This window comes from Rhinopithecus bieti, unplaced genomic scaffold, assembly GCF_001698545.2.
Source record: "Rhinopithecus bieti isolate Rb0 unplaced genomic scaffold, ASM169854v2 scaffold_50922, whole genome shotgun sequence".
Classification (NCBI taxonomy): domain Eukaryota; kingdom Metazoa; phylum Chordata; class Mammalia; order Primates; family Cercopithecidae; genus Rhinopithecus; species Rhinopithecus bieti.
Window position 1 is genome coordinate 571143 of NW_016820247.1, and position 20315 is coordinate 591457.

Sequence of the window (20315 nt, forward strand, 5' to 3'; positions counted from 1 at the left end):
TTTTTATATAAAAAAAAATTTTTTTTTTTTTTTTTTTTTTTTTTTTTTTTTTTTTTTTTTTTTTAAGACAGTGTCTTCACTCTGTTGCCCAGGCTGGAGTGCAGTGGTGTGCTCTTGGCTCACTACAACCTCTCCCTCCCAGGTTCAAGGGATTCTTCTGCCTCAGCTTCCCGAGTAGCTGGGACTACAGGCACGTGCCACCACGCCCAGTTAATTTTTGTATTTTGTATTTTACAAAAGACAGGGTTTTGCATGTTGGCGAGGCTGGTCCTGAACTCCTTACCTCAGGTGATCCGCCCTCCTTGGCCTCCCAAAGTGCTGGTATTACAGGCATGAGCCACCGTACCTGGCCAACTTACTAGATCTTGTGCCCTGAAATCAGTGGAAAGTTCTCATCGAGAGTCCAAGAGATAATTGAGGAAAGAAAAACTTAGTACATCTAACAACAACAACAACAACAACAAAGGCTGGGTGTGGTGGCTCACGCCTGTAATCCCAAAACTTTGGGAGGCTGAGCCAGGCAGATCACCTGAGGTCAGGAGTTGAGACGAGCCTGGCCAACATTGCAAAACCCCATCTCTACTAAAAATACAAAAATTAGCCAGGCGTGGTGGGCACGCACCTGTAATCCCAGCTACTTGAGAGGCTGGGACATAAGAATGGCTTGAACCCAGGAGGCAGAGTTTGCAGTGAGCGGAGTCCGCGCCACTGCACTCCAGCCTGGGCAAGAAAAGTTAAACTACATCTCAAGAAAACAAAACAAAACAACAACAAAAGTAAAATGATAAAAATCCAGCCGGGCGCAGTGGCTCAGGCCTGTAATTCCAGCACTTTGGGAGGCCGAGGCGGGCGGATCACGAGGTCAGGAGATCGAGACCATCCTGGCTAACACAGTGAAACCCTGTCTGTACTAAAAACACAAAAAATTAGCCAGGTGTGGCGGCGGGTGCCTGTAGTCCCAGCTACTCTAGAGGCTGAGGCAGGAGAATGGCGGGAACCCAGGTGGCGGAGCTTGCAGTGAGCCGAGATCGCACCACTGGACTCCAACCTGGGCAACAGAGCAAGACACCGTCTCAAAAAAAAAAAAAAAGATAAAAATCCATATTCCACCCACAGGCACACACAGTTTAAACTCAAAGAAAATACTTAACCTTTGTAAATTTCTTAAACTCAAAGAAAAACTTTAACAACTTTTACAAGCTGGTAAACCAACTCTGTAACCACCAAGGCAGGGAACAAGATCCTTTTTATAGAATATATGCAAACTATAAGAGAATTAACACTTTCAGCATCACGAAAGAGAAATATCAAATTAAGTGTTCCATCGCAAAAGCCAAAGACAATCTTGCTAACACTCAGTGAGTAAATTTAATCCATGAAGTGGGTAACTTCTGACCCATGAACAGCTCAGATATTAGAGGTGCCAAACCCTAACAAAGTTGAAAATCTGCATGTAACTTTGGACTCCCCAAAACTTCACTACTAATACTGTTGACCAAAAGCCTTATTGATAAGCAAACACTCGATTAACACATATTTTGTATTGTATACTGTTTTCTTACAACAAAGTAAGCTAAAGAAAGGAAAATGTCATTAAAATCATAGGAAGAGAAAATACATTTACAGTACTGTATTTATCAATATCTTAAATTTGTTTAATAAAAAACAGAAATAATCTTTGCAAGATGAACTGCCTGTCTGAAATTCTGGGTAACTGTAGTTGCATACCTTAATCTATGGTCCATAGCAAGCAATCCAACTTTTTCTTATAATGTTATGAATTTTCTCTGCTTCTTGGGAAGACTTCCAGCCACCAGTGGCACTCTGTATGGGTTCCATGATGTTATTCAAGGTTTACAGTATTGCACTAAAATCCATGAAAAATATAGGAGATCCACAAAAGATCACTTTTTACTGCAATATGCAGTTTACTGATAGACAAACTCCTCATTGAGAGATGAGTAACCACACTCATGACACAAAAGTGACAGGAGGTGGCTACAAAATTATTACAGTAGTACTGTACGCACAATAATCTTATGCAGTTATGATTTAATGCTTCATCTTTATATTTGTTTACATTTCTCTAGACTTCAAATGGAGCTATGTACAATCTGTAAGTATCCATAAGTTTTGACAAATTTTAACATTTTGTAATAGATTTGTTGACATCTTATGGTCATATATAGACTAGTACCCAGATATATTTTATGCGTTCATGACATACCTACTTTTCATAATTATTCATAATTTTTCCAGTTCATTTGCAAGTTTTTTCAAATTGTGGCAATCCTCCAAAAATTTTTTCAATATATTTACTGAAGTTTCAACACTTGTAATCCCAACACTTTGGGAGGCCAAGGCAGGAGGACAGCTTGAGCCCAGCAGTTTGAGACTAGACTGGACAACACAGCGAGACCCTATCTCTACCAAAAAAAAAATTAAAAATTAGCTACAGGCATGGTAGCACACACCTGTAGTACCAGCTATTCAGAGGCTGAGGTGGGAGGAGAGCTTGAGTCCAAGAGGTTGAAGCTGCAGTGAGCTGTTATCACACCATTGTACTCCAGCCTGGGCAACAGACAGAGCAAGACCCTATGTCAGAAAGGAAAGGAAAAAAAAAAAAAAGAGAGAGAAGAGGAAGGGGAGGAGAGGGGAGAGGTCCATGTATGAGGAGATCCACAGAATTCAAACCCATGTTGTTCAAGCTTCCACTGTACATTTTTCCCTGTACCACCAAGTCTAAAATCTCAGGAAATCAAGATCAAGTCATTAAACATTTATCAGCTCCAATTCTGTGCTAAGAGGTTGAGCAAGTACTGAGCTTTAAAGATGGGCCGGGTGTGGGAGCTCACGCCTGTAATTTCAGCACTTTGGGAGGCCGAGATGGGCAGATAGCTTGAGATGGAGTTCAAGATCAACCTGGCCAACACGGTGAAACCCTGTCTCTACTAAAAATACAAAAATTAGCTGGGCATGGTGGTGGATGCCTATAGTCCCAACTACTAGGGAGGCAGAGGATAGAGAATGGCTCAAACCCAGGAGGCAGAGGTTGCAGTGAGCCAAGATTGCACCACTGCACTACAGCCGGGCAACAGAGCAAGACTCCTCTCAAAAATAAAATAAAATAATTTAAAAATTAAAAAAAAAAATGATGGACAATAAGTCTCAGCCCAATAAACTCTCAGCTTAGTGGGAATGATAGACATAGTTCAAGTTAATCAATTTTAAAGAAAAACCGAGTCCTAAGTTAAGACTCCAAATTCAGGCATATATTATAGACCCACCAAAAGAAATAATTTATGGAAACATAGATTTAAAGATGATAAATGCTAGACTCTTACCAGTAACATTTCTAGCCATTAGCTTCTGATAGGAAATTGTTTAACTGATCCCACTATAAAACATTAAGGGCAGTTTATGTATATAAATCTTGAATGCTATCAGAAAAAGCCCATAACACATCATACGTCCTACCTTAAGACAGAACACAATGCATTCTTAAAGTTTTAGTATCAAAGCTAGTCCTGTATAACAACCAATATGAAACTTTTTCTTAAAGACAAAAAGTTATGATGTAAGCAAAGTGCAAAACCTATTTAACTAGCTTTTATGTATATTTTATATAAAAATATACATTTGTAAGTGATGATTTGGCTGGGCACAATGCTTCACGCCTGTAATCCCAGAACTTTGGGAGGCCGAGGCATATAGATCACTTGAGGCCAGAAGTTCAAGACCAGCCTGGTCAACATGGCAAAACCCTGTCTCTACTAAAAATACAAAAATCAGCCAGATGTGGTGGCACACACCTGTAATTCCAGCTACTCAGGAGGCTGAGACACGAGAATCACCTGAACCCAGGAGGCAGAGGCTGAAGTGAGCCGAGATTGCACTACTGCACTCCAGCCTGGAAAACAGAGACTCTGACTCAAAAAACAAACAAAAAAGAAGTGATTCAGCTTTTGGGAATGATGACAAATGAAACACTGAAGTCCTAGAAAAATGACAAAATATTACTACAAGTAGACATATCAGTACATACTTTTGTACTTTTTGGGAGCACCCAAAAAAACGAAATACATTTCTGGAATTTTTTAAATAGAGTAAATCTGAAACAAAAGGAACCAATTTAGAAAATAGCATATGCCAATATCTTCAAATCAATAGATGGGATGTTTAGAACTCATCTACCATAGAAATGATAATATTTAACATTACACACAGTTTTATAATATTTACACATAACGCTCGCCCACTAGTATTTTTATCCCTATTTGTAAATGAGACTGAGATTCAAAAAATTAATAATCATATGCCTAATAAGTGAACCAAGAAGTTGAATATATCTGCATTCCATAACTGTAGCTACAGTAACATAACTCTATAATTCAATAAGACTTTCAAAGAAGTCTCCTGAGAATCACTGCATAAGCTTATTACAATCATCTATTTTCTATGCAAAGTAAATTGGAGAAATACATCAGCTCACAGCACCCATTAATCTTCATGTCTTTCTTTCCTGCCTTTCTGTACTATTGAGGCTTACAAGAAAAACACTCAAATTTCCAGCCTCTTTTGCAGCCAAGAGTAGCCATGTGACACAGTCTTAGCCAATAAGTCTCTAGAGAGGGCTTTCCTTCAAAATAGAAAGACAATACACCAAGGAAAGGATTTAACACCCACCCCTCTCCTTTCCTGCTTGTTGAGGCAACTACCATTTTGTGACTTTGAAGACTAAAATTGCTTGCTCAACAGAAGACTCAGCCAGTTTCTTTAAATGACATCCTTAAGCATCTGCACCAACCCAACCCTGCACTGTCTACCTTTAGATTTTTTCTTGCATAAAAAAAAAAAGCCTGGAGTTAACCCCTATATGTGCAGTTCTTGGCAACCTGCAAACCTAACAATCTGTGCTATAAATCAAGTCTATCAAATCAACATATTAAAATCACTTTGGTGAATTAGTCATTAAACTAATGATGAAAAGTTATCTATGGGAAAAAATAAAAGAGTAACGAATATCAACTACTGAAAAATAGTAATAAGAAGAGTAAATATTCAATGCCAGAGATTGTGTTAAGAACTTTACTAGGGCCGGGCGTGGTGGCTCACGCCTGTAATCCCAGCACTTTGGGAGGCCGAGGAGGGTGGATCACCTGAGGTCAGAAGTCCAAGACCAGTCTGGTCAACATGGTAAAATCCCGTCTCTACAAAATATACAAAAAGTAGCCAGGCGTAATCCCAGCACCTGTAATCCCAGTGACTTGGGAGACTGAGGCAGGAGAATCACTTGAACCTGGGAGGCAGGGGTTGTGGTGAACTGAGACTGCACCACTGCGCTCCAGTCTGAGCAACAAGAGCGTAACTTCGTCTCAAAAAAAAAAAAAGAACTTTAATATACATTAATGCAGAGGTCCCCAACCCTTCTGGCACCAGGGACCAGTTTCATGGAAGACAATTTTTCCACAGAGTTGGGCGTCGGAGGGGGGGGGGGGGGGGGGGACGTTTCAGCGTTTCAGGATGATTCAAGCACATTATATTTATTGTGTACTTTATTTCTGTATTACATTGTAATATATAATGAAATAATTATACAACTTACCATAATGTAGAATCAGCATGAGCCCTGAGCTTGTTTTCCTGCAACTAGGGGGTGATGGGATACAGTGACAAATCATCAAGCATTAGATTCTCATGAGGAGTGCACAACCTAGATCCCTTGCATATGCGGCTCACAATAGGGTTTGTGCTCCCATGGGAATCTAATGCTGCTGCTAATCTGACAGGAGGCGGAGTTCAGGCAGTAACCCAGATGAAGCTTCACTCTCTCACCTACCACTCACTTCCTGCTGTGTGGCCTGGTTCCTAAAAGGCCATGGACTGCTATCAGTCTGTGGTCCAGAGGTTGGGTACCCCTGCATTAATGTATTTAATATTCACAATTATAGGAGATTGGTAATATTACAATACCCACCCATGGTGAAAATTTCATCAATCCTTGAAAAAAAAAAACAGAATATAGCAAAACAAAGCTGTATTTGTTTATTCTGAAACTATGACCTTCCTATTTTTATGACAGTAAAATATCCTTTCTTAAATGAGGCTAGTGGATAGCAAGTTTATGTGTATTTTAACCATGCTTACTTGGTATAATAAATAGGTGACGAACAAATGTCAATGCCCAGTGCTATGAAATTTTAAGGCTGTGAAATCCAAAAAGCCTCAGACTAAGGTGAAGTAACCTGCCCAAGGCCACAAAGCAGTTTGTTTGACACCAGAGCCCAAGATTATAACCACTAGGTTATATGAAGGAAATATACTAAACTCAAAACAAGTATTCTATGAATACAATTAAAATTAAAGATATGAACTTATAACTACAAGAAAAAAAAAAAACCAACCATCGCAGAATATGTAAAGTAGGAACAAGGACATTTAAAATGAAATGATTTTAGTATGTTGCCTCCCACAGAGTTTTCTCTAACTATGGGATGTAGATTTAAACTACACGAGAGAAAACAGAATCAAGATAGGAATTCTCACCCATTCCAACTTAAGTCTCAGGTGACGATTAGGTTAGGAGATTCACATATGGGAATAAAGAACTTTTGGGTCTCTCAGCACACTGATTGTAAATGAAGCTTGTGGTATCCCAAATCCAAGCAACAGACACATAGAAAATGCTTGCCCTAAAGCTTGCTCTTCAATTCCTCATAGCTACACAAAAACAGGATGGGGATCAGATATGAATGAAGATTAGAAACACTGAAATGCTATCAAATTCTTCCTTATTTCAATTATTGGCATTTTATGATACTATATTTCAATTTTTTTAACTCACTTTTTTTTTTCTTTTTTTTGAGACGGAGTCTCACTCTGGGCTGAAGTGCAGTGGCACAATCTCAGCTCACTGCAAGCTCCACCTCCCAGGTTCACGCCATTCTCCTGCCTCCCAAGTAGCTGGGACTACAGATGCCCGCCACCAAGCCCGGCTAATTTTTTGTATTTTTAGTAGAGATGGTGTATTTTTAGTAAAGATGGTGTATTGTTAGTAGAGATGGTGTATTTTTAGTAGAGACGGTGTTTCACCATGTTAGCCAGGATGGTCTCGATCTCCTGACCAAACTCACGAGTTTTTAAAACTCATTTCTAGTCATTCAGAAATATATAAATTTGATGAAGCCATTTTTCAATACAGTAACTAAAAAATACAAGTTAAATACTTTTGTTAAGTTCCAGGACACATGTGCAGAATGTGCAGGCTTGTTATAGGTAAAAGTGTGCCATGGTGGTTTGCTGCACCTATTAATCCATCACCTAGTTATTAAGCCCAGCATGCATTAATTGTTTTTCCTGATGCTCTCCCTCCCCTAACACTGACAGGCCCCAGTGTGTGTTGTCCCCTCCCTGTGTCCATGTGTTCTTATTGTTCGGCTTCCCACTTATAAATGAGAACATGCAGTGTTTGGTTTTCTGTTCCTGTGTTAGTTTACTGAGGATAATGGCTTTCAGCTCCATCCATGTCCCTGCAAAGGACATGATCTCACAGCCTGCCGAGTATTCTACGGTGTACATGTACCACATTTTCTTTATCCAGTCTATCAGTGATGGACATTTGGGTTGATTCCATGTCTTTGTTATTGTGAATAGTGCTGCAATGAACATATGCTTCCATGTATCTTTATAACAGAATGATTTATATTCCTTTGGGTATATACCCAGTAATGGTATTGCTGGGCCAAATGATATTTCTGGTTCTAGGTCTTTGAGGAATCACCACTCTGTCCTTCCACAAAAGCATTCCTACTTCTCCAGAGCCTCACCAGCATCTGTTGTTTCCCAACTTTTCAATAACTGCCATCTGACTGCCGTGAGATGGTATCTCACTGTGGTTTTGATTTGCATTTATCTACTGGTCAGTTATATTGAGCTTTTTTTCCATGCTTGTTGGCTGCAATGAATATCTTCTTTTGAGAAGTGTCTGTTCATGTCCTCTGCCCACTTTTTGATGGGATTGTTTTTTTCTTCCAAATTTGTTTAAGTTCCTTGTAGACTGTGGCCTTTGTCAGATGGGTAGATTGCAAAAATTTTCTCCCATTCTGTAGGTTGTCTGCTCACTTCGATGATAGTTTCTTTTGCTGTACAGAGGCGCTTTAGTTTAATTAGATCCCATTTGTCAACTGCCACTTTTGCTGCAATTACTTTTGATGTTTTCATCATAAAATCTTTACCCGTGCCTATGTCCCGAATGGTACTGCCTAGATTTTCTTCTAGAGTTTTTATAGTTGTGGGTTTCCCATTTAAGTCTTTAATCCATCTTGAGTTAATTTTTGTATAAGGTGTAAGGAAGGGGTCCAGTTTCCATTTTCTGCATATGGCTAGCCAGTTTTCCCAGCACCATTTATTAACAGGGAATCCTCTCCCCATTGCTTGTTTTTATGTCAGGTTTGTCAAAGATCAGATGTTGTAGATGTGTGGTCTTTTTTCTGAGATCACTATTCTGTTCCACTGGTCTATGTGTCTGTTTTTGTACCAGTGCCATGCTGTTTTGGTTACCGTATCTTTGCAGAATACTTTGAAGTCAGGTAGCAGAGAAATACTTTTACCAATTTGACCAAATATTCCCTAATACATTTGACTATGTTTAAAAGGAAATGGAGTTTGTAAGAATGCATGAAGTAGCTCAGAGGAAAAAAAAATCAGAAACTTTTGCCTTGCAGAATTCAAATAGTTTCTCTATGAAGAAATGGATAAATGTCAAATAGGTTTAGTCCACACCTGTATGTTTACACATTTTTCATTTTATTTTATACAATTAGTTACTTCAAAACCTGGCCAGCTCTCTTCTTTTTCATTTGTGCCCTCAAATGCAACTTATTATTTAAAACATCAAATACCAGCAAAAGTTTCTTAAAATACAGCAAACAAGGGATTTATGTCTTTATTATTAAAAATAATAAATACCTTCCTGTTTACATTATATTTACAATTATCTAAAATGTTAGGTCTCATATGTTTTAATTCAATCTTTTAACACCAATTTCAGTTATGAAAAAAACCTGTAACATTAAAAACAGCATTCATTCTCTGGTATTTACCACCAAAAAATAAAAAAAGGAAAGACAGTTGGCTAATTCATGGGATTGGGGAGGGGGGCTGACTTTATAACCTAAATGTAAAGGCATACATATGAGGGGGAAAATGTGTAGAGACCGTTTGCCTTAATTTGATTTTAAAATTCCTTTTCTTTTCTTTTATATCCTACTAAAGTCCTTTTAAGACATCTAGATGAAAGTATTCAATATACTCAGCTTAGATAACACTATTATCCACAGCTATAACAGGGCCTCTGACTAGACTACACACCCCTTCCATTCATTCCCTTCCCTCCCTTTCCACCCCCTCGCTCCTACCAAAAGTAACAATTTAAAGAATTTTTAAGGTCACAGGAAAGAAAAAAATGGGGAAGAGGGAATCTACAATTTAAATTTCACTGGGATTGACTTCTTTAAACTACTACCACAATTTTTCTATTCTGCTTAATATACATGGAATATTCTATTTCCTACAATTTTTCTTATACCAAATATTCTAATTTACTTAAATTCAGAATCACAAAACATTAAACACTGATAAAATACACTCTGTCTTGGGAATATCAACAAAATTCAGATAGGAATAAAGGTGAATAAATTGTTAAAATTCTGGCCAAGCAAGGTGGCTCACACCTATAATCCCAGCACTTTGGGAGGCCAAGAGGGGGAGATCACTTGAGCCAGGAGTTCAAGACCAGCCCAGGCTACATAGCAATACCCAGATCTTAAAAATTTCAAAAATTAGGGCCGGGCACAGTGGCTCACGCCTGTAATCCCACCACCTTAAGAGGATGAGGTGGGCGGATCACGAGGTCAGGAGTTCTAGACCAGCCTGACCAACGTGGTGAAACCCTGTCTCTACTAAAAATAACAAAAATTAACTGGGCATGGTGGTGTGCACCTGTGATCCCAGCTACTCAGGAGGCTAAGGCAGGAAAATGACTTGAACCCAGCAGGTGGAGGTTGTTGGGAGTGAGCTGAGATTGCACCACTGCACTCAAGCCTGGGCAACAGAGCGAGACTCCATCTCAAAAAAAAAAAAAATTAGCCAGGTATGATGGTGCATGCCTGCAGTCCCAGCTACTCAGGAGCTTAAGGTGGGAGGATCCTTGAGCCCAGGACAAGGCTGCAGTGAGCCATGATCATGTCACTGCACTCCAGCCTGGGTGACACAGTGAGATCCTGTTGCAAAAATAAATAAAATAAAATAAAACAAAATAAAAGTTACTATTTTATCTCTTTTCATCCATTTATTTATTAGCTATTATGTGTGTGTGTGCTTTCAAGTTTCTCCAACTAATATATATACTGCCTCAACCATTTTACTGGTGGTCCAATACATACAAAATACTCACTTAAAAGGCACTAGGCTCTTCATTAAGAGTAAATTATCAAACAGGAAAAAAAGATTTTTTGCTTTTTTTTTTTGAGACGAAGTCTCACTCTGTCACCCAGGCTGGAGGGCAATGGTGCAATCTCGGCTCACTGCAACTTCCACCTCCTGGGTTCAAGTCATTCTCTGGCCTCAGCCTCCCAAGTAGCTGGAATTACAAGCATGTACCACCAGGCCCGGCTAATTTTTTGTATTTTTAGTAGAGAAGGGGTTTCGCCATTTTGGCCAGGCTCATCTCGAACACCCAAATTCAGGTGATCCACCCACCTCAGTCTCCCAAAGCACGGGGATTACAGGGTGAGCCACCATGCTCAGCCTAAAAGATTTTTTTAGAAGTAATAATTTGGTATCCCCTTTTCAGGATCACAAAAAAAACTTCAAAAGCTATGCTTCCCTTTTTTAACTTTGAATTTTAAAATAATTTTAGAGTAAAAGAGGTTATTTAAAAAACAGGTCAAAGATCCCGTTTACCCAGCTTCCCATAATTTAGCATCTACAATAATTGTGGTAAAATTATCTAAAATTCCAATTTCATCAGTCATCCTAATAATGTTTTTTTGTTGCTGTTCTTGTCCAGGATCAATTCTAGAATCCTATACTGCATTTGGTTATCACATTTCCTTAGTTTCTTCCAATGTACAGTTTCTCCCAATACTTTTGGGGAGTACTGGCCAGTTATTCTGTAGAATGTCCTTAAATTTGAATCTGTCTGATATTTGCTCCACTTAGGTTGATTTTTAGTTAAGAATACCTGAGATGTCTCTTTCTCAATACATTATATCAGGAGACACATGATGTTGACATGTCTTATTACTAATGATATTAACTTTGATGATCTGGTTAATTTGGTATCAGCAGTTTTCTTCATTATTAAGTATTGATCTTTTTCCTTTATAGTTAATTAATTGTGTGGGGGAGATATTTTGAGACTATGCAAATATCCCAATGATATGATCTATGATGATATTTTTCATCATACCTTCACCCACTAATTTTAGCATCCATTGATGATTCTTGCCTGTAGCAACTGCTACTGTGGTGTTTGCCTGCTGGTGATTTTCGATTTCCATCATTCCTTCATTTTCTAATTAGAATTCTACTGTAACAAAGAGCTGTCTCTTCTCCTGCTTTTTATTCAACTACTTACTTATATCAGTATGGGCTCATGGATATTTTCTTCCCTAGGGGTAATACTCCATTACTGCCATTATTTGCTTCTCAAATTGTCCCAAATTTGGCCATTGGGACTCCCTTTTGTATAAACAGTCATTAGACTTTCTTCTGATTTATTTTTTAAATTTCAATTGGAGAATATGAAGGCTAAGGCTAACCTTACTACTTCCATTATGACAAAAAAAAAATACGAAAATGAAATACACGTATTAAAATCTCCCAAATGTAGTATGCTATCACAACTCTTGCTCACCCAAGACCTTATGCTCTCTGCTCTATATTTATACACATTATCATAGAACTTTCTCTTCACTGTCACTATTAAACCCATCTTACCTTTTACCACTAACCTCCCAATCCTCAGACATTACTGGTATTTTAGAAGCACAAGGCCAAACTATTCACTAACAACAACAGAAATTCATTTTAACCAAAAGGTAATGAGCCTTAATGATGCTGCGCGGGGTGAGGGGAGCCAATCTCCAAAGGCCATACTGTACGATTCCAATTAATAACATTTTTGAAATGACAAAGTTATAGAAATGGAACAGATTAGTGATCCCCAGAGGTGGGGTGGGGAAGTGAATGTCCCTATAAAGTCCAACAAGAACCATTCGTGGTGCTGGAGTTGCTTTGTTTCTTGATTGCACTGATGTCAATATCCTGATTGTGATATTACACTACAGTTTTATAAGCTATTACTAATGGTCGAAACTGGGTAAAGGGTACACAGGATCTCTCCCCATTATTTCCTACAATTGTATATGAATCTACATTTACCTCAATTATTTGAGATAATTCAATAACTGACATAATCACTTGAACACAGTTTTAACTATATAAATCAGAAGGAAGTCTAATGACTGTATATACAAAAGGGAGTCCAAATGGCCAAATTTGGGACAATTTGAGAAGCAAATAATGATGGTAATGGAGTATTAAAAAGTTTAAGAAAGAAAATGATTCCACTTAAGACTGGTCATTAAAAAATAAAATAAATTTTAAAAAATAATAAGTCTTAATTCTAGAATGAATTTTTAGGAGAAATCAGATAATCACCATAGTACCATAAACCTCTTAGATCCATTGATTGCTAGTTTCTAAGAAAGTTACTATCAGGCCTTCCCAGAATGGCCTAATGATTAGTTCTTGTTCAGTGTTCTCTATCTTTCTTCTTAGTTTTTATGTTGGGTGGAAACAAATACCATGAGCTACAGAACAGAAAGGTGCCAAGGGGCAGATATTACACTGTGTCGTTTTGTCAACTAAACTTCAAATGGCAGCAAAATGTAAATTTTTATTCACTTATTTTAATTCTAAAGCTCCACAGTCCATTATTTTCAACCTGTGGAAGGTAAGCAATGAGAAACAACAGCCAGAGGAAGAGGAGTTTATTTCCAATGACAAAACAAAGTTCCTCTTCAAGTCATTGACACTAACTCTCCCAAAACACTTCTTATACATAATGGATATTAAAGTACAGAAAAGGTGGAGCCAGGACAACTTAAAATCCAAGAACCAAGCTGTTCCCTCCACAAAAAAACAATAACCCCACCACCACCGCACCCAGGGTAAATTCTTTCACAGACTGGAGGGAAAAAGGAAACAGCTGAATATAGCAAGAAACACACCCCTCTTAAAATTCAGCAGGTGGTGGCGATTTTGCACGTGAAAACAGGGGTGGTTTTTTTTTCCTGAAAAGATAAAAATTTTAACAGTCAAAATAATGTGGAATAAACTTATTTTTCTTCCCACAATGACTGATATAATCAATCACTTGAACATAGTTTTAACTACATAAATACATAAATATATATATATATATATTCTAGCTCCAATAAAGCTACAAAAGATCAAGTACATGTACTACAAATTGCTTCTCCTCCTAATTTACCAACACCAGTTAATTTATCTAAACAAAAAATGGTATAGAGGAGTAAGAAACTGTTCTTAAAGACTCAATGCCATCATTACATTGTGCCATCACGAGTCAATTTTGAGTTTTATATAAATAAGTTCATTTTGCCTGCTTAAATTTAGAAGTTCTCCAACTCTTCCAAATGATGAAATGTTTGGAAATCACATTATCATTACAGATAAAGAAATATATTTAGTGTAACTATATAGTGGTGTTTTGGGTTTTGTTTGTTTGTTTTTTTGAGACGTAGTTTCATTCTTGTTACCCAGGCTGGAGTGCAATGGCGCAATCTCAGCTCACTGCAACCTCTGCCTCCCAGGTTCAAGTGATTCTCCGGTCTCAGTCTCCCTGAGTAGCTGGGATTACAGGCACCCACCACCACGCCTGGTTAATTTTTTTGTATTTTTAGTAGAGACGGGGTTTCATCATGTTGGCCAGGCTGGTGTTGAACTCCTGACCTCAAGTGATCCACCCACCTCGGCCTCCCAAAGTGCTACAATAGAGGCATGAGCCACAGCACCCGGACTAGTTTAACTAATATTTCAAACTAGATTCCCAGAATGTACATGTAGAAGATACTAATGTTTAAGGGAAAAAAATAGTGTGAGAAATCTTACAAATCAAGAAAACTGTATTGGACAACTTGGATTTTTTCCCATGAACTATGAAATATCCAGGATCATCCTGTGCCATAATTAGGATGCACTGGTATAATTCAAGCATAGTTTTAATATAATGAGATAGAAAATGTGCACACATTCAGCAGCCTGTCCAGCAGATTCTACTCCTGCAATATTTCTAATCCATCACCACTGTGTAATTGAGCCTCCCAACCATCTCAAGCCATGAAAATGAACACCAGTCTTTAACAGAACTCTTGATCTCCTCCCTACCCTCACAAACCATAAGCTTCTAAATGCCAGTAATCATTCCTCATCCCTTCCTCAGTCCCCTTGTTCCCAGCACACTCAACAAAGATCTACACATGTCGTCTTACCATGTGTGCTACTCATACGACAGTAGGTCAATCTGGAATACACTTCATGTCTGCTAGTTCACTGGTAGGTGAATTCTTACTCCCCTACGACTCAATACATATTCATCTAGGAAGTCCATATCCTCTTCAGTGCTGTCATAGGATCGCTGTTATAGCACTAATAAATTACAATCTACTTATAAGATAACAATAGATTAGTGAGTTACTTGAGGGACACACATTTCATCTTTGAATTCCCAAGGCCTGTTAAATAATAGATATTTTATAAAATATGCTATAAAGAGGACTAACATTAGGCATTACACTAAATAATGTACTTTCACTTAATCCACAAAACCTCAGAAAGCTATTATCATTTTACCGACAAAGAAATTGTTACCAAAAATGGAGTGAAGAGAAGGAATATCCCATAAAATACAGATTATTAAGGACCAATAATTTTCAGTGGTTTCCATATCTCCTAAGTCTAAATCAAATTTACCTTTTTTTTTTTAAATAGAAACACGGCCTTGCTATGATGCCCAGGCTGGTCTTGAACACCTGGGCTTCAAGAGATCCTCCCACCTCAGCCTCCCAAAGTGCTGGGATTACAGATATGTGTGTCACCACTCCTGGCCAAAGTTACTTTCATATAAAATTTACAAAAAAGGAGTAATTTTTTTCTCATTAAGTTTTCATATGAGTCAAGCAAAATCAGAGTTTTTATTTCTAGAAGGTTATCATATCATTATTTCAGATAGTCCATTTATATCTGAGGCATATCCCATTACAATTTTATGTTACTTGAATTTCAAATTATCACCAATGGACTAGGTGCAGTGGCTCACACCTGTAATCCCAGCACTTTGGGAGGCTGAAGCAGGAGGATCACTTCTGCCCAGGACTTCATGACCAGTCTAGGCAACAAAGCGAGACCCCACATCTCTACAAAAGATTTTTAAAATTAGCCAGGCACAGAGGCATAAACCTGTAGACCCAGCTAGTCAAGAGGCCGAGGTGGGAGGATTATTTGAGCCTGGGAGATACAGGCTGCAGTGAGCCCGGGCAACAAAGCAAGACCCTATTCCAAATATATATATATGTATCTCTCTCTCTTACCAAACTTTGTCTGTGGCCACACCATCCTGAAAGCACCCCATCTCATCAAATATCACCAAAGAAAGATCTTATTGTGATTCTTTGAATCATCCAAAATCTACCCAAATAAGTTTTTTTCAGGTCCAAAGTAAAATTTAAATGAAAAACTGCAGTGAATTTTCTTATGACGCAAACAATAATTTCTTTCAAAACTGAGATTTAGAATAACAGTGCATCCTTCCCTTCTTAAAAACAGTGAGATTAAATGATAGCAATAAGAAGTCATAACTAGTTTTGATTTTATGTTCCTTCTTGAGAGAAAAATCAAGGTGGTCATCTTCTCCAAAAAAAAAAAAATCTGTGAAATTCCATCATTTGGGAATGACTGCAACTGCATTAAACCAGTAGCTCCATACAGCATTGCAGTTGGAGAGATTTTCATTTTGAATCTCAGCCAAGATATGCAAAGCTAATAATGGAACTGTTAATTAGTAAATGTTTAAAGGGTTATTTCAAGGCGACTAAGGTTCTATCAATATTGCAAGGAATGTTAACATTTTTTCATAAATTTAAGTTCTCATTTGTTCAAAGTCACATGCCAACAGAGTTTGAAGTTAATGTTTCCGTTATAAATGTATTTCTGTACCAAGAAATTCAAATGTCATTATGATGAAATCTAACTGCTTGTGGCCAATCATTTCTTTATGAGACATACTTTTTAAATGGCATACAGATAGTTTAGTTGTATTCTATGAACAAAAACTACTTGAGAAACAAATATTACTAAAGCCCCAAAATGGGCTAAAATACAATGAAAGTATAAGCTGACAAATACAAGTCTGCTTATAAACAATGGTAAAAAGAAACTCAAATGGAAAATTTAACTGTAACAGACACAATTCTTCCATTAGGTTTGAAAGTTAAATATTTGTCAGAGATACTCTTTCGTGCCGTTTCTCATAATTTACAGTTCTCTGGGCTAAAGTTATTTTTTTCAGCTCTCTCATTATGACTCAAGACGAATTCTACTGAGTGACTTCCCAATGAATCAAGTCCTGTATTCTTTTTAACACATTAATGGGTTAGTAACTACATCAAAAGTTGTAATAGCCAAAAAAAAAGTAAGATTATTAACTAGGAGGAGATGGGGTGGGGTTTATTTTACACAAAACATTTTTAAAAGTAACTTCTACAACTAGCTAAAAATGCATTACATTAGGTCTTTAAAGAGAGGAAACAATTTTGCAATAGATGTTTCACCTGAAAACCAAAACAGTATGCATTTAAACACTCTACAGAAGCAATTTCAAAGGGCCTGAACTCAACAAGTTAATAAAATGGTTTAGAAAAATCATTTTATTGTATAAGCCCTGGGGGATAAAAGCTGTTTGTAATTTATTTACAATCTTTTACTTCACCAAATTGCCTTGGTGACCAAGCTTCTCATTTAAGTGATTAAAGACATAAACCCAAATAATTAAATAAAGCAATTACTTAAGAGTCCTGTTTTTCAACAGAGGTGCACTGAGAAATATCAGTAGAATGTTTTCAGGGCTCATTATTTTCAAGGAAGTTTGTTATTTAGAATACAATGCCCCATTGACTAGAACTCAGCCAGGTTTCCAGACACACAATATGGGACACACATTGGATTAAAGAGTTTTTTCCTCCTCTCAGAATATCAGGTGAAATAGTGATAGTCTCTTGAAACTGAACTATGTATAACCTGGCTAAAACTTTGATGATAATTTTTGGTATTTTTCCTTACTCTTCCCCCTCTCTAAAGATATAACTGAAATGTGTTTCCATTTTCCAGGTGGACATGAAAAGCTCCCAGTTTACGGAAGTTCCTGGTACTCTTCCCACCCCCAGATTCTCTTCAAGCCAACTTCTTAGGTTACACTAATGACATCAGGATTACTTCTAGGCAACTGATTGACCTAAATACAAAACTATGTTTTCACGGAGCTTGGGAAATGAATGAGGCCTGCAAGACTTTAAAAAACAAATAGAATTGAATAGCAGGAGAAAAAAAATTACATATGTTCCCCAATTCTTTTCCTTTTGCATATAACGAGAATCACACAAACTCCTTTATCAAGTCTATCCTCAGAAACAGAAAGAAGCACAACAGCAAAACTTTCCTAATTCCTGTCCTTCTGTTCATATCAAGCTTATTTAACAAGGTTACTTTTCTAATATTAAAAAATTCTAACTCACATTTATTATAAGACAAGGCTGTTAATGCGAACTCCTTCCAAGCCGATCATTAGACTCTCAACAGCAGTTAGCTTAACATAAAAGTACCTGTCATAATTAAGTCTGATCTCATGACATCCAGTATATGCTCTGCCGTGAGTGAATGTGCGGAGCCTAACTCATGTAGAACTTCTCAATTCCTGCAGGGTGTGGAATTGACTTATCAGTCGAGTAAATTTTCAAATTTTAGAAGATTACTCCTGGCCAGTCAGGTAAAGATGGAAAACGTTCACATTCTGAACAACTTTCTCTTGAAAACAAATAAACATGGGGTTTTGTAGTAATAACCAAACGAACATCAAAGTTAACAGGGCTGACACTTAGGAATGTTTGAAATGTTTGGTAGGTTTCCTTACGTTTACTTCTTCTACGAAGGTCTGGTGGGGCAAATGTGCTGCTTTCCGACTGTCAATAAAGCTTTCATGTAGTGGGGTTAGTAGTAGCTGGCACAGGCCAAATTTTGTGTTGGGTCAGTTTTTACTCTATTCTACACAACTGGCAGGGGAACAGGAAAGTTGAACAGTTCATTTATTTGACACAGTAGGCCCACAGTCACAGTGGAGGTTTTGTCTCTTCTAGTCTTATTTGGTGACCCGCCCCCCAACCTGATAGTAGGTTTTAGTCATTGTTATTCTTCTAACTAATCAACCAAATGCACCGCTTCCCCCCTCTCTAATTTCCACCAAAGGCCTCTGACATCATTTTCTGACCAGCCTTGCTGGGTTCCCATATTCTCAGCATGCGTAATTTCACTTGGCACTTAAAACAATATTCTTGAAAGGAAATGAAATATCTCACTGAAATCTGCTTTTCCTTCACACTGAGACAGGGAATGTGCATTTTCAGATGCAGAAGACTGATCCAACTGACAATTTTAAAACAAATAGATGAGAAAGGCACAGGAGACGCAGCGCGTGCAACACCAAGAGAAGAACAAGATCAAAGCAGGACATTCCTAGTTGGGATAAAAATAGTCTTTTAAAATGGGAACTTTCTGGAGACACTGAGATAAATTTTCTTGTAAAATTCCAGCCATCTTCCACACGTTTGATAAGTATGTGCAATCTATCCATGATCTCCCAGATGTGACAGCTCCATCAAGGAAAATGAAAAATCAAAAACGGTACCAGGTGCCATTCTTGGGGCTTGTCCAAAAGCAGCCAGGGGAAGATTATATTTTATTATGTTCTCCCCACAGTAAATAATAATCAACATCAGAGAAGGAGAGCATTTGGATTTGAACAGATGGCATCCAACACCTAACAAGCGAAGCAACACTTTCAAGCATTAGATCCTAAATGTTTGATGGTCCCAAGGATCAGGAGGGCTTATTTGTCTTAAGAGGGTTGGCAGGCAGGATCTCCTGTAGTCACCATCCCAACGCTTAGGAATATGCGTCATTATCCAGTCAGCAACTAAAAGGGGAGAAAATTAAGCTACCACATTTTTATAAAATATCCCCCTCTCCAGTAAAACTTGAGACTACCAAATCCAATCCTATCAGCCGCTACAAGTAAGAGAATAAGCCTGCAGGTAAACAAATGTATAAAGGTTAACAAACTTATCTAATTTTGACAAGGTTGTGCAACACCAAAAGAATCCGCAGGGTGCCCTTCCCGAGGGTGTATTTGAACACGCCTGCTCTGCAGCTATGTCTGCAATTTAAACTAAAAGCACTAACCTAGCTATTCAACTTTTTTTTCTCTTCAATTGAAAGCAGTATCCTTTAAAAAACAAAAGCAAAACAGTAAACATACAAACACCTCAATGTTTCACTAGAAGGTCAGCACGGATCTGTCTTTAGCACAACCGTACAGGTTTCCTCCTCTATCTTTCAAACACCACTGAACTCCAAGGGTCACTTGCAAGGGGAGGAACGGATCTGAAGTCAGAGGGAGCAAGAGTCGCTGGCCAAGGGGAGATGAGACCCCAACCCCTGATATTCAGAGGCCACCGAGGGCGGCCGGGGAGAGGGAAAGCTAGAGAATTCACACACACACACACACACACACACACTCTCTCTCTCTCTCTCTCTCTCTGTCTCTCGGCGGGGCCACATGGGGGGGAAGGTCAGTCATGGGTAGGGGAGCGTTAAGGAGCAGAATGTCAAGGAGAGGAAAAAATAAAATCAGGATAGGCGGAGTAAAAGACTCGGAGGTGGAATGCCTTTGGCAGTTGGGGGTCCTAATGCAAGAAGTGGGGTGCTCGGGGCGAACTGTGTCAGGAAGGAGGTGGGAGGACAGGGGAAGACGCAGCCTGCGAGGCAGAAATCCGGCCAAGTGCAGGCGGCCGCCGCGTTCTCACCTGGGGGGTCCTCTCAGGGGGGTTCTTCATCACCGCCTGGCGGAAGCTGTTATCTACGTAGGACGCCATCTCCCTACTGGGGGCCGGGCTGGGGCC

General features: G+C 38.4%; 1 protein-coding gene across 1 annotated transcript in view; it reads right to left on the reverse strand.

Annotated features, from left to right (window-relative positions):
- LOC108520355 (rap guanine nucleotide exchange factor 6-like) overlaps positions 1 to 20309 on the reverse strand; it is a 146393-nt gene extending 126084 nt beyond the window's left edge. Inside the window, exon 1 of the mRNA XM_017859693.1 lies at positions 20220 to 20309. Coding sequence (XP_017715182.1) covers positions 20220 to 20288 — 69 coding nt within the window. The 5' untranslated portion in view covers positions 20289 to 20309. The remainder of the gene's footprint in view (positions 1 to 20219) is intronic.
- Positions 20310 to 20315: the final 6 nt, after the last annotated feature.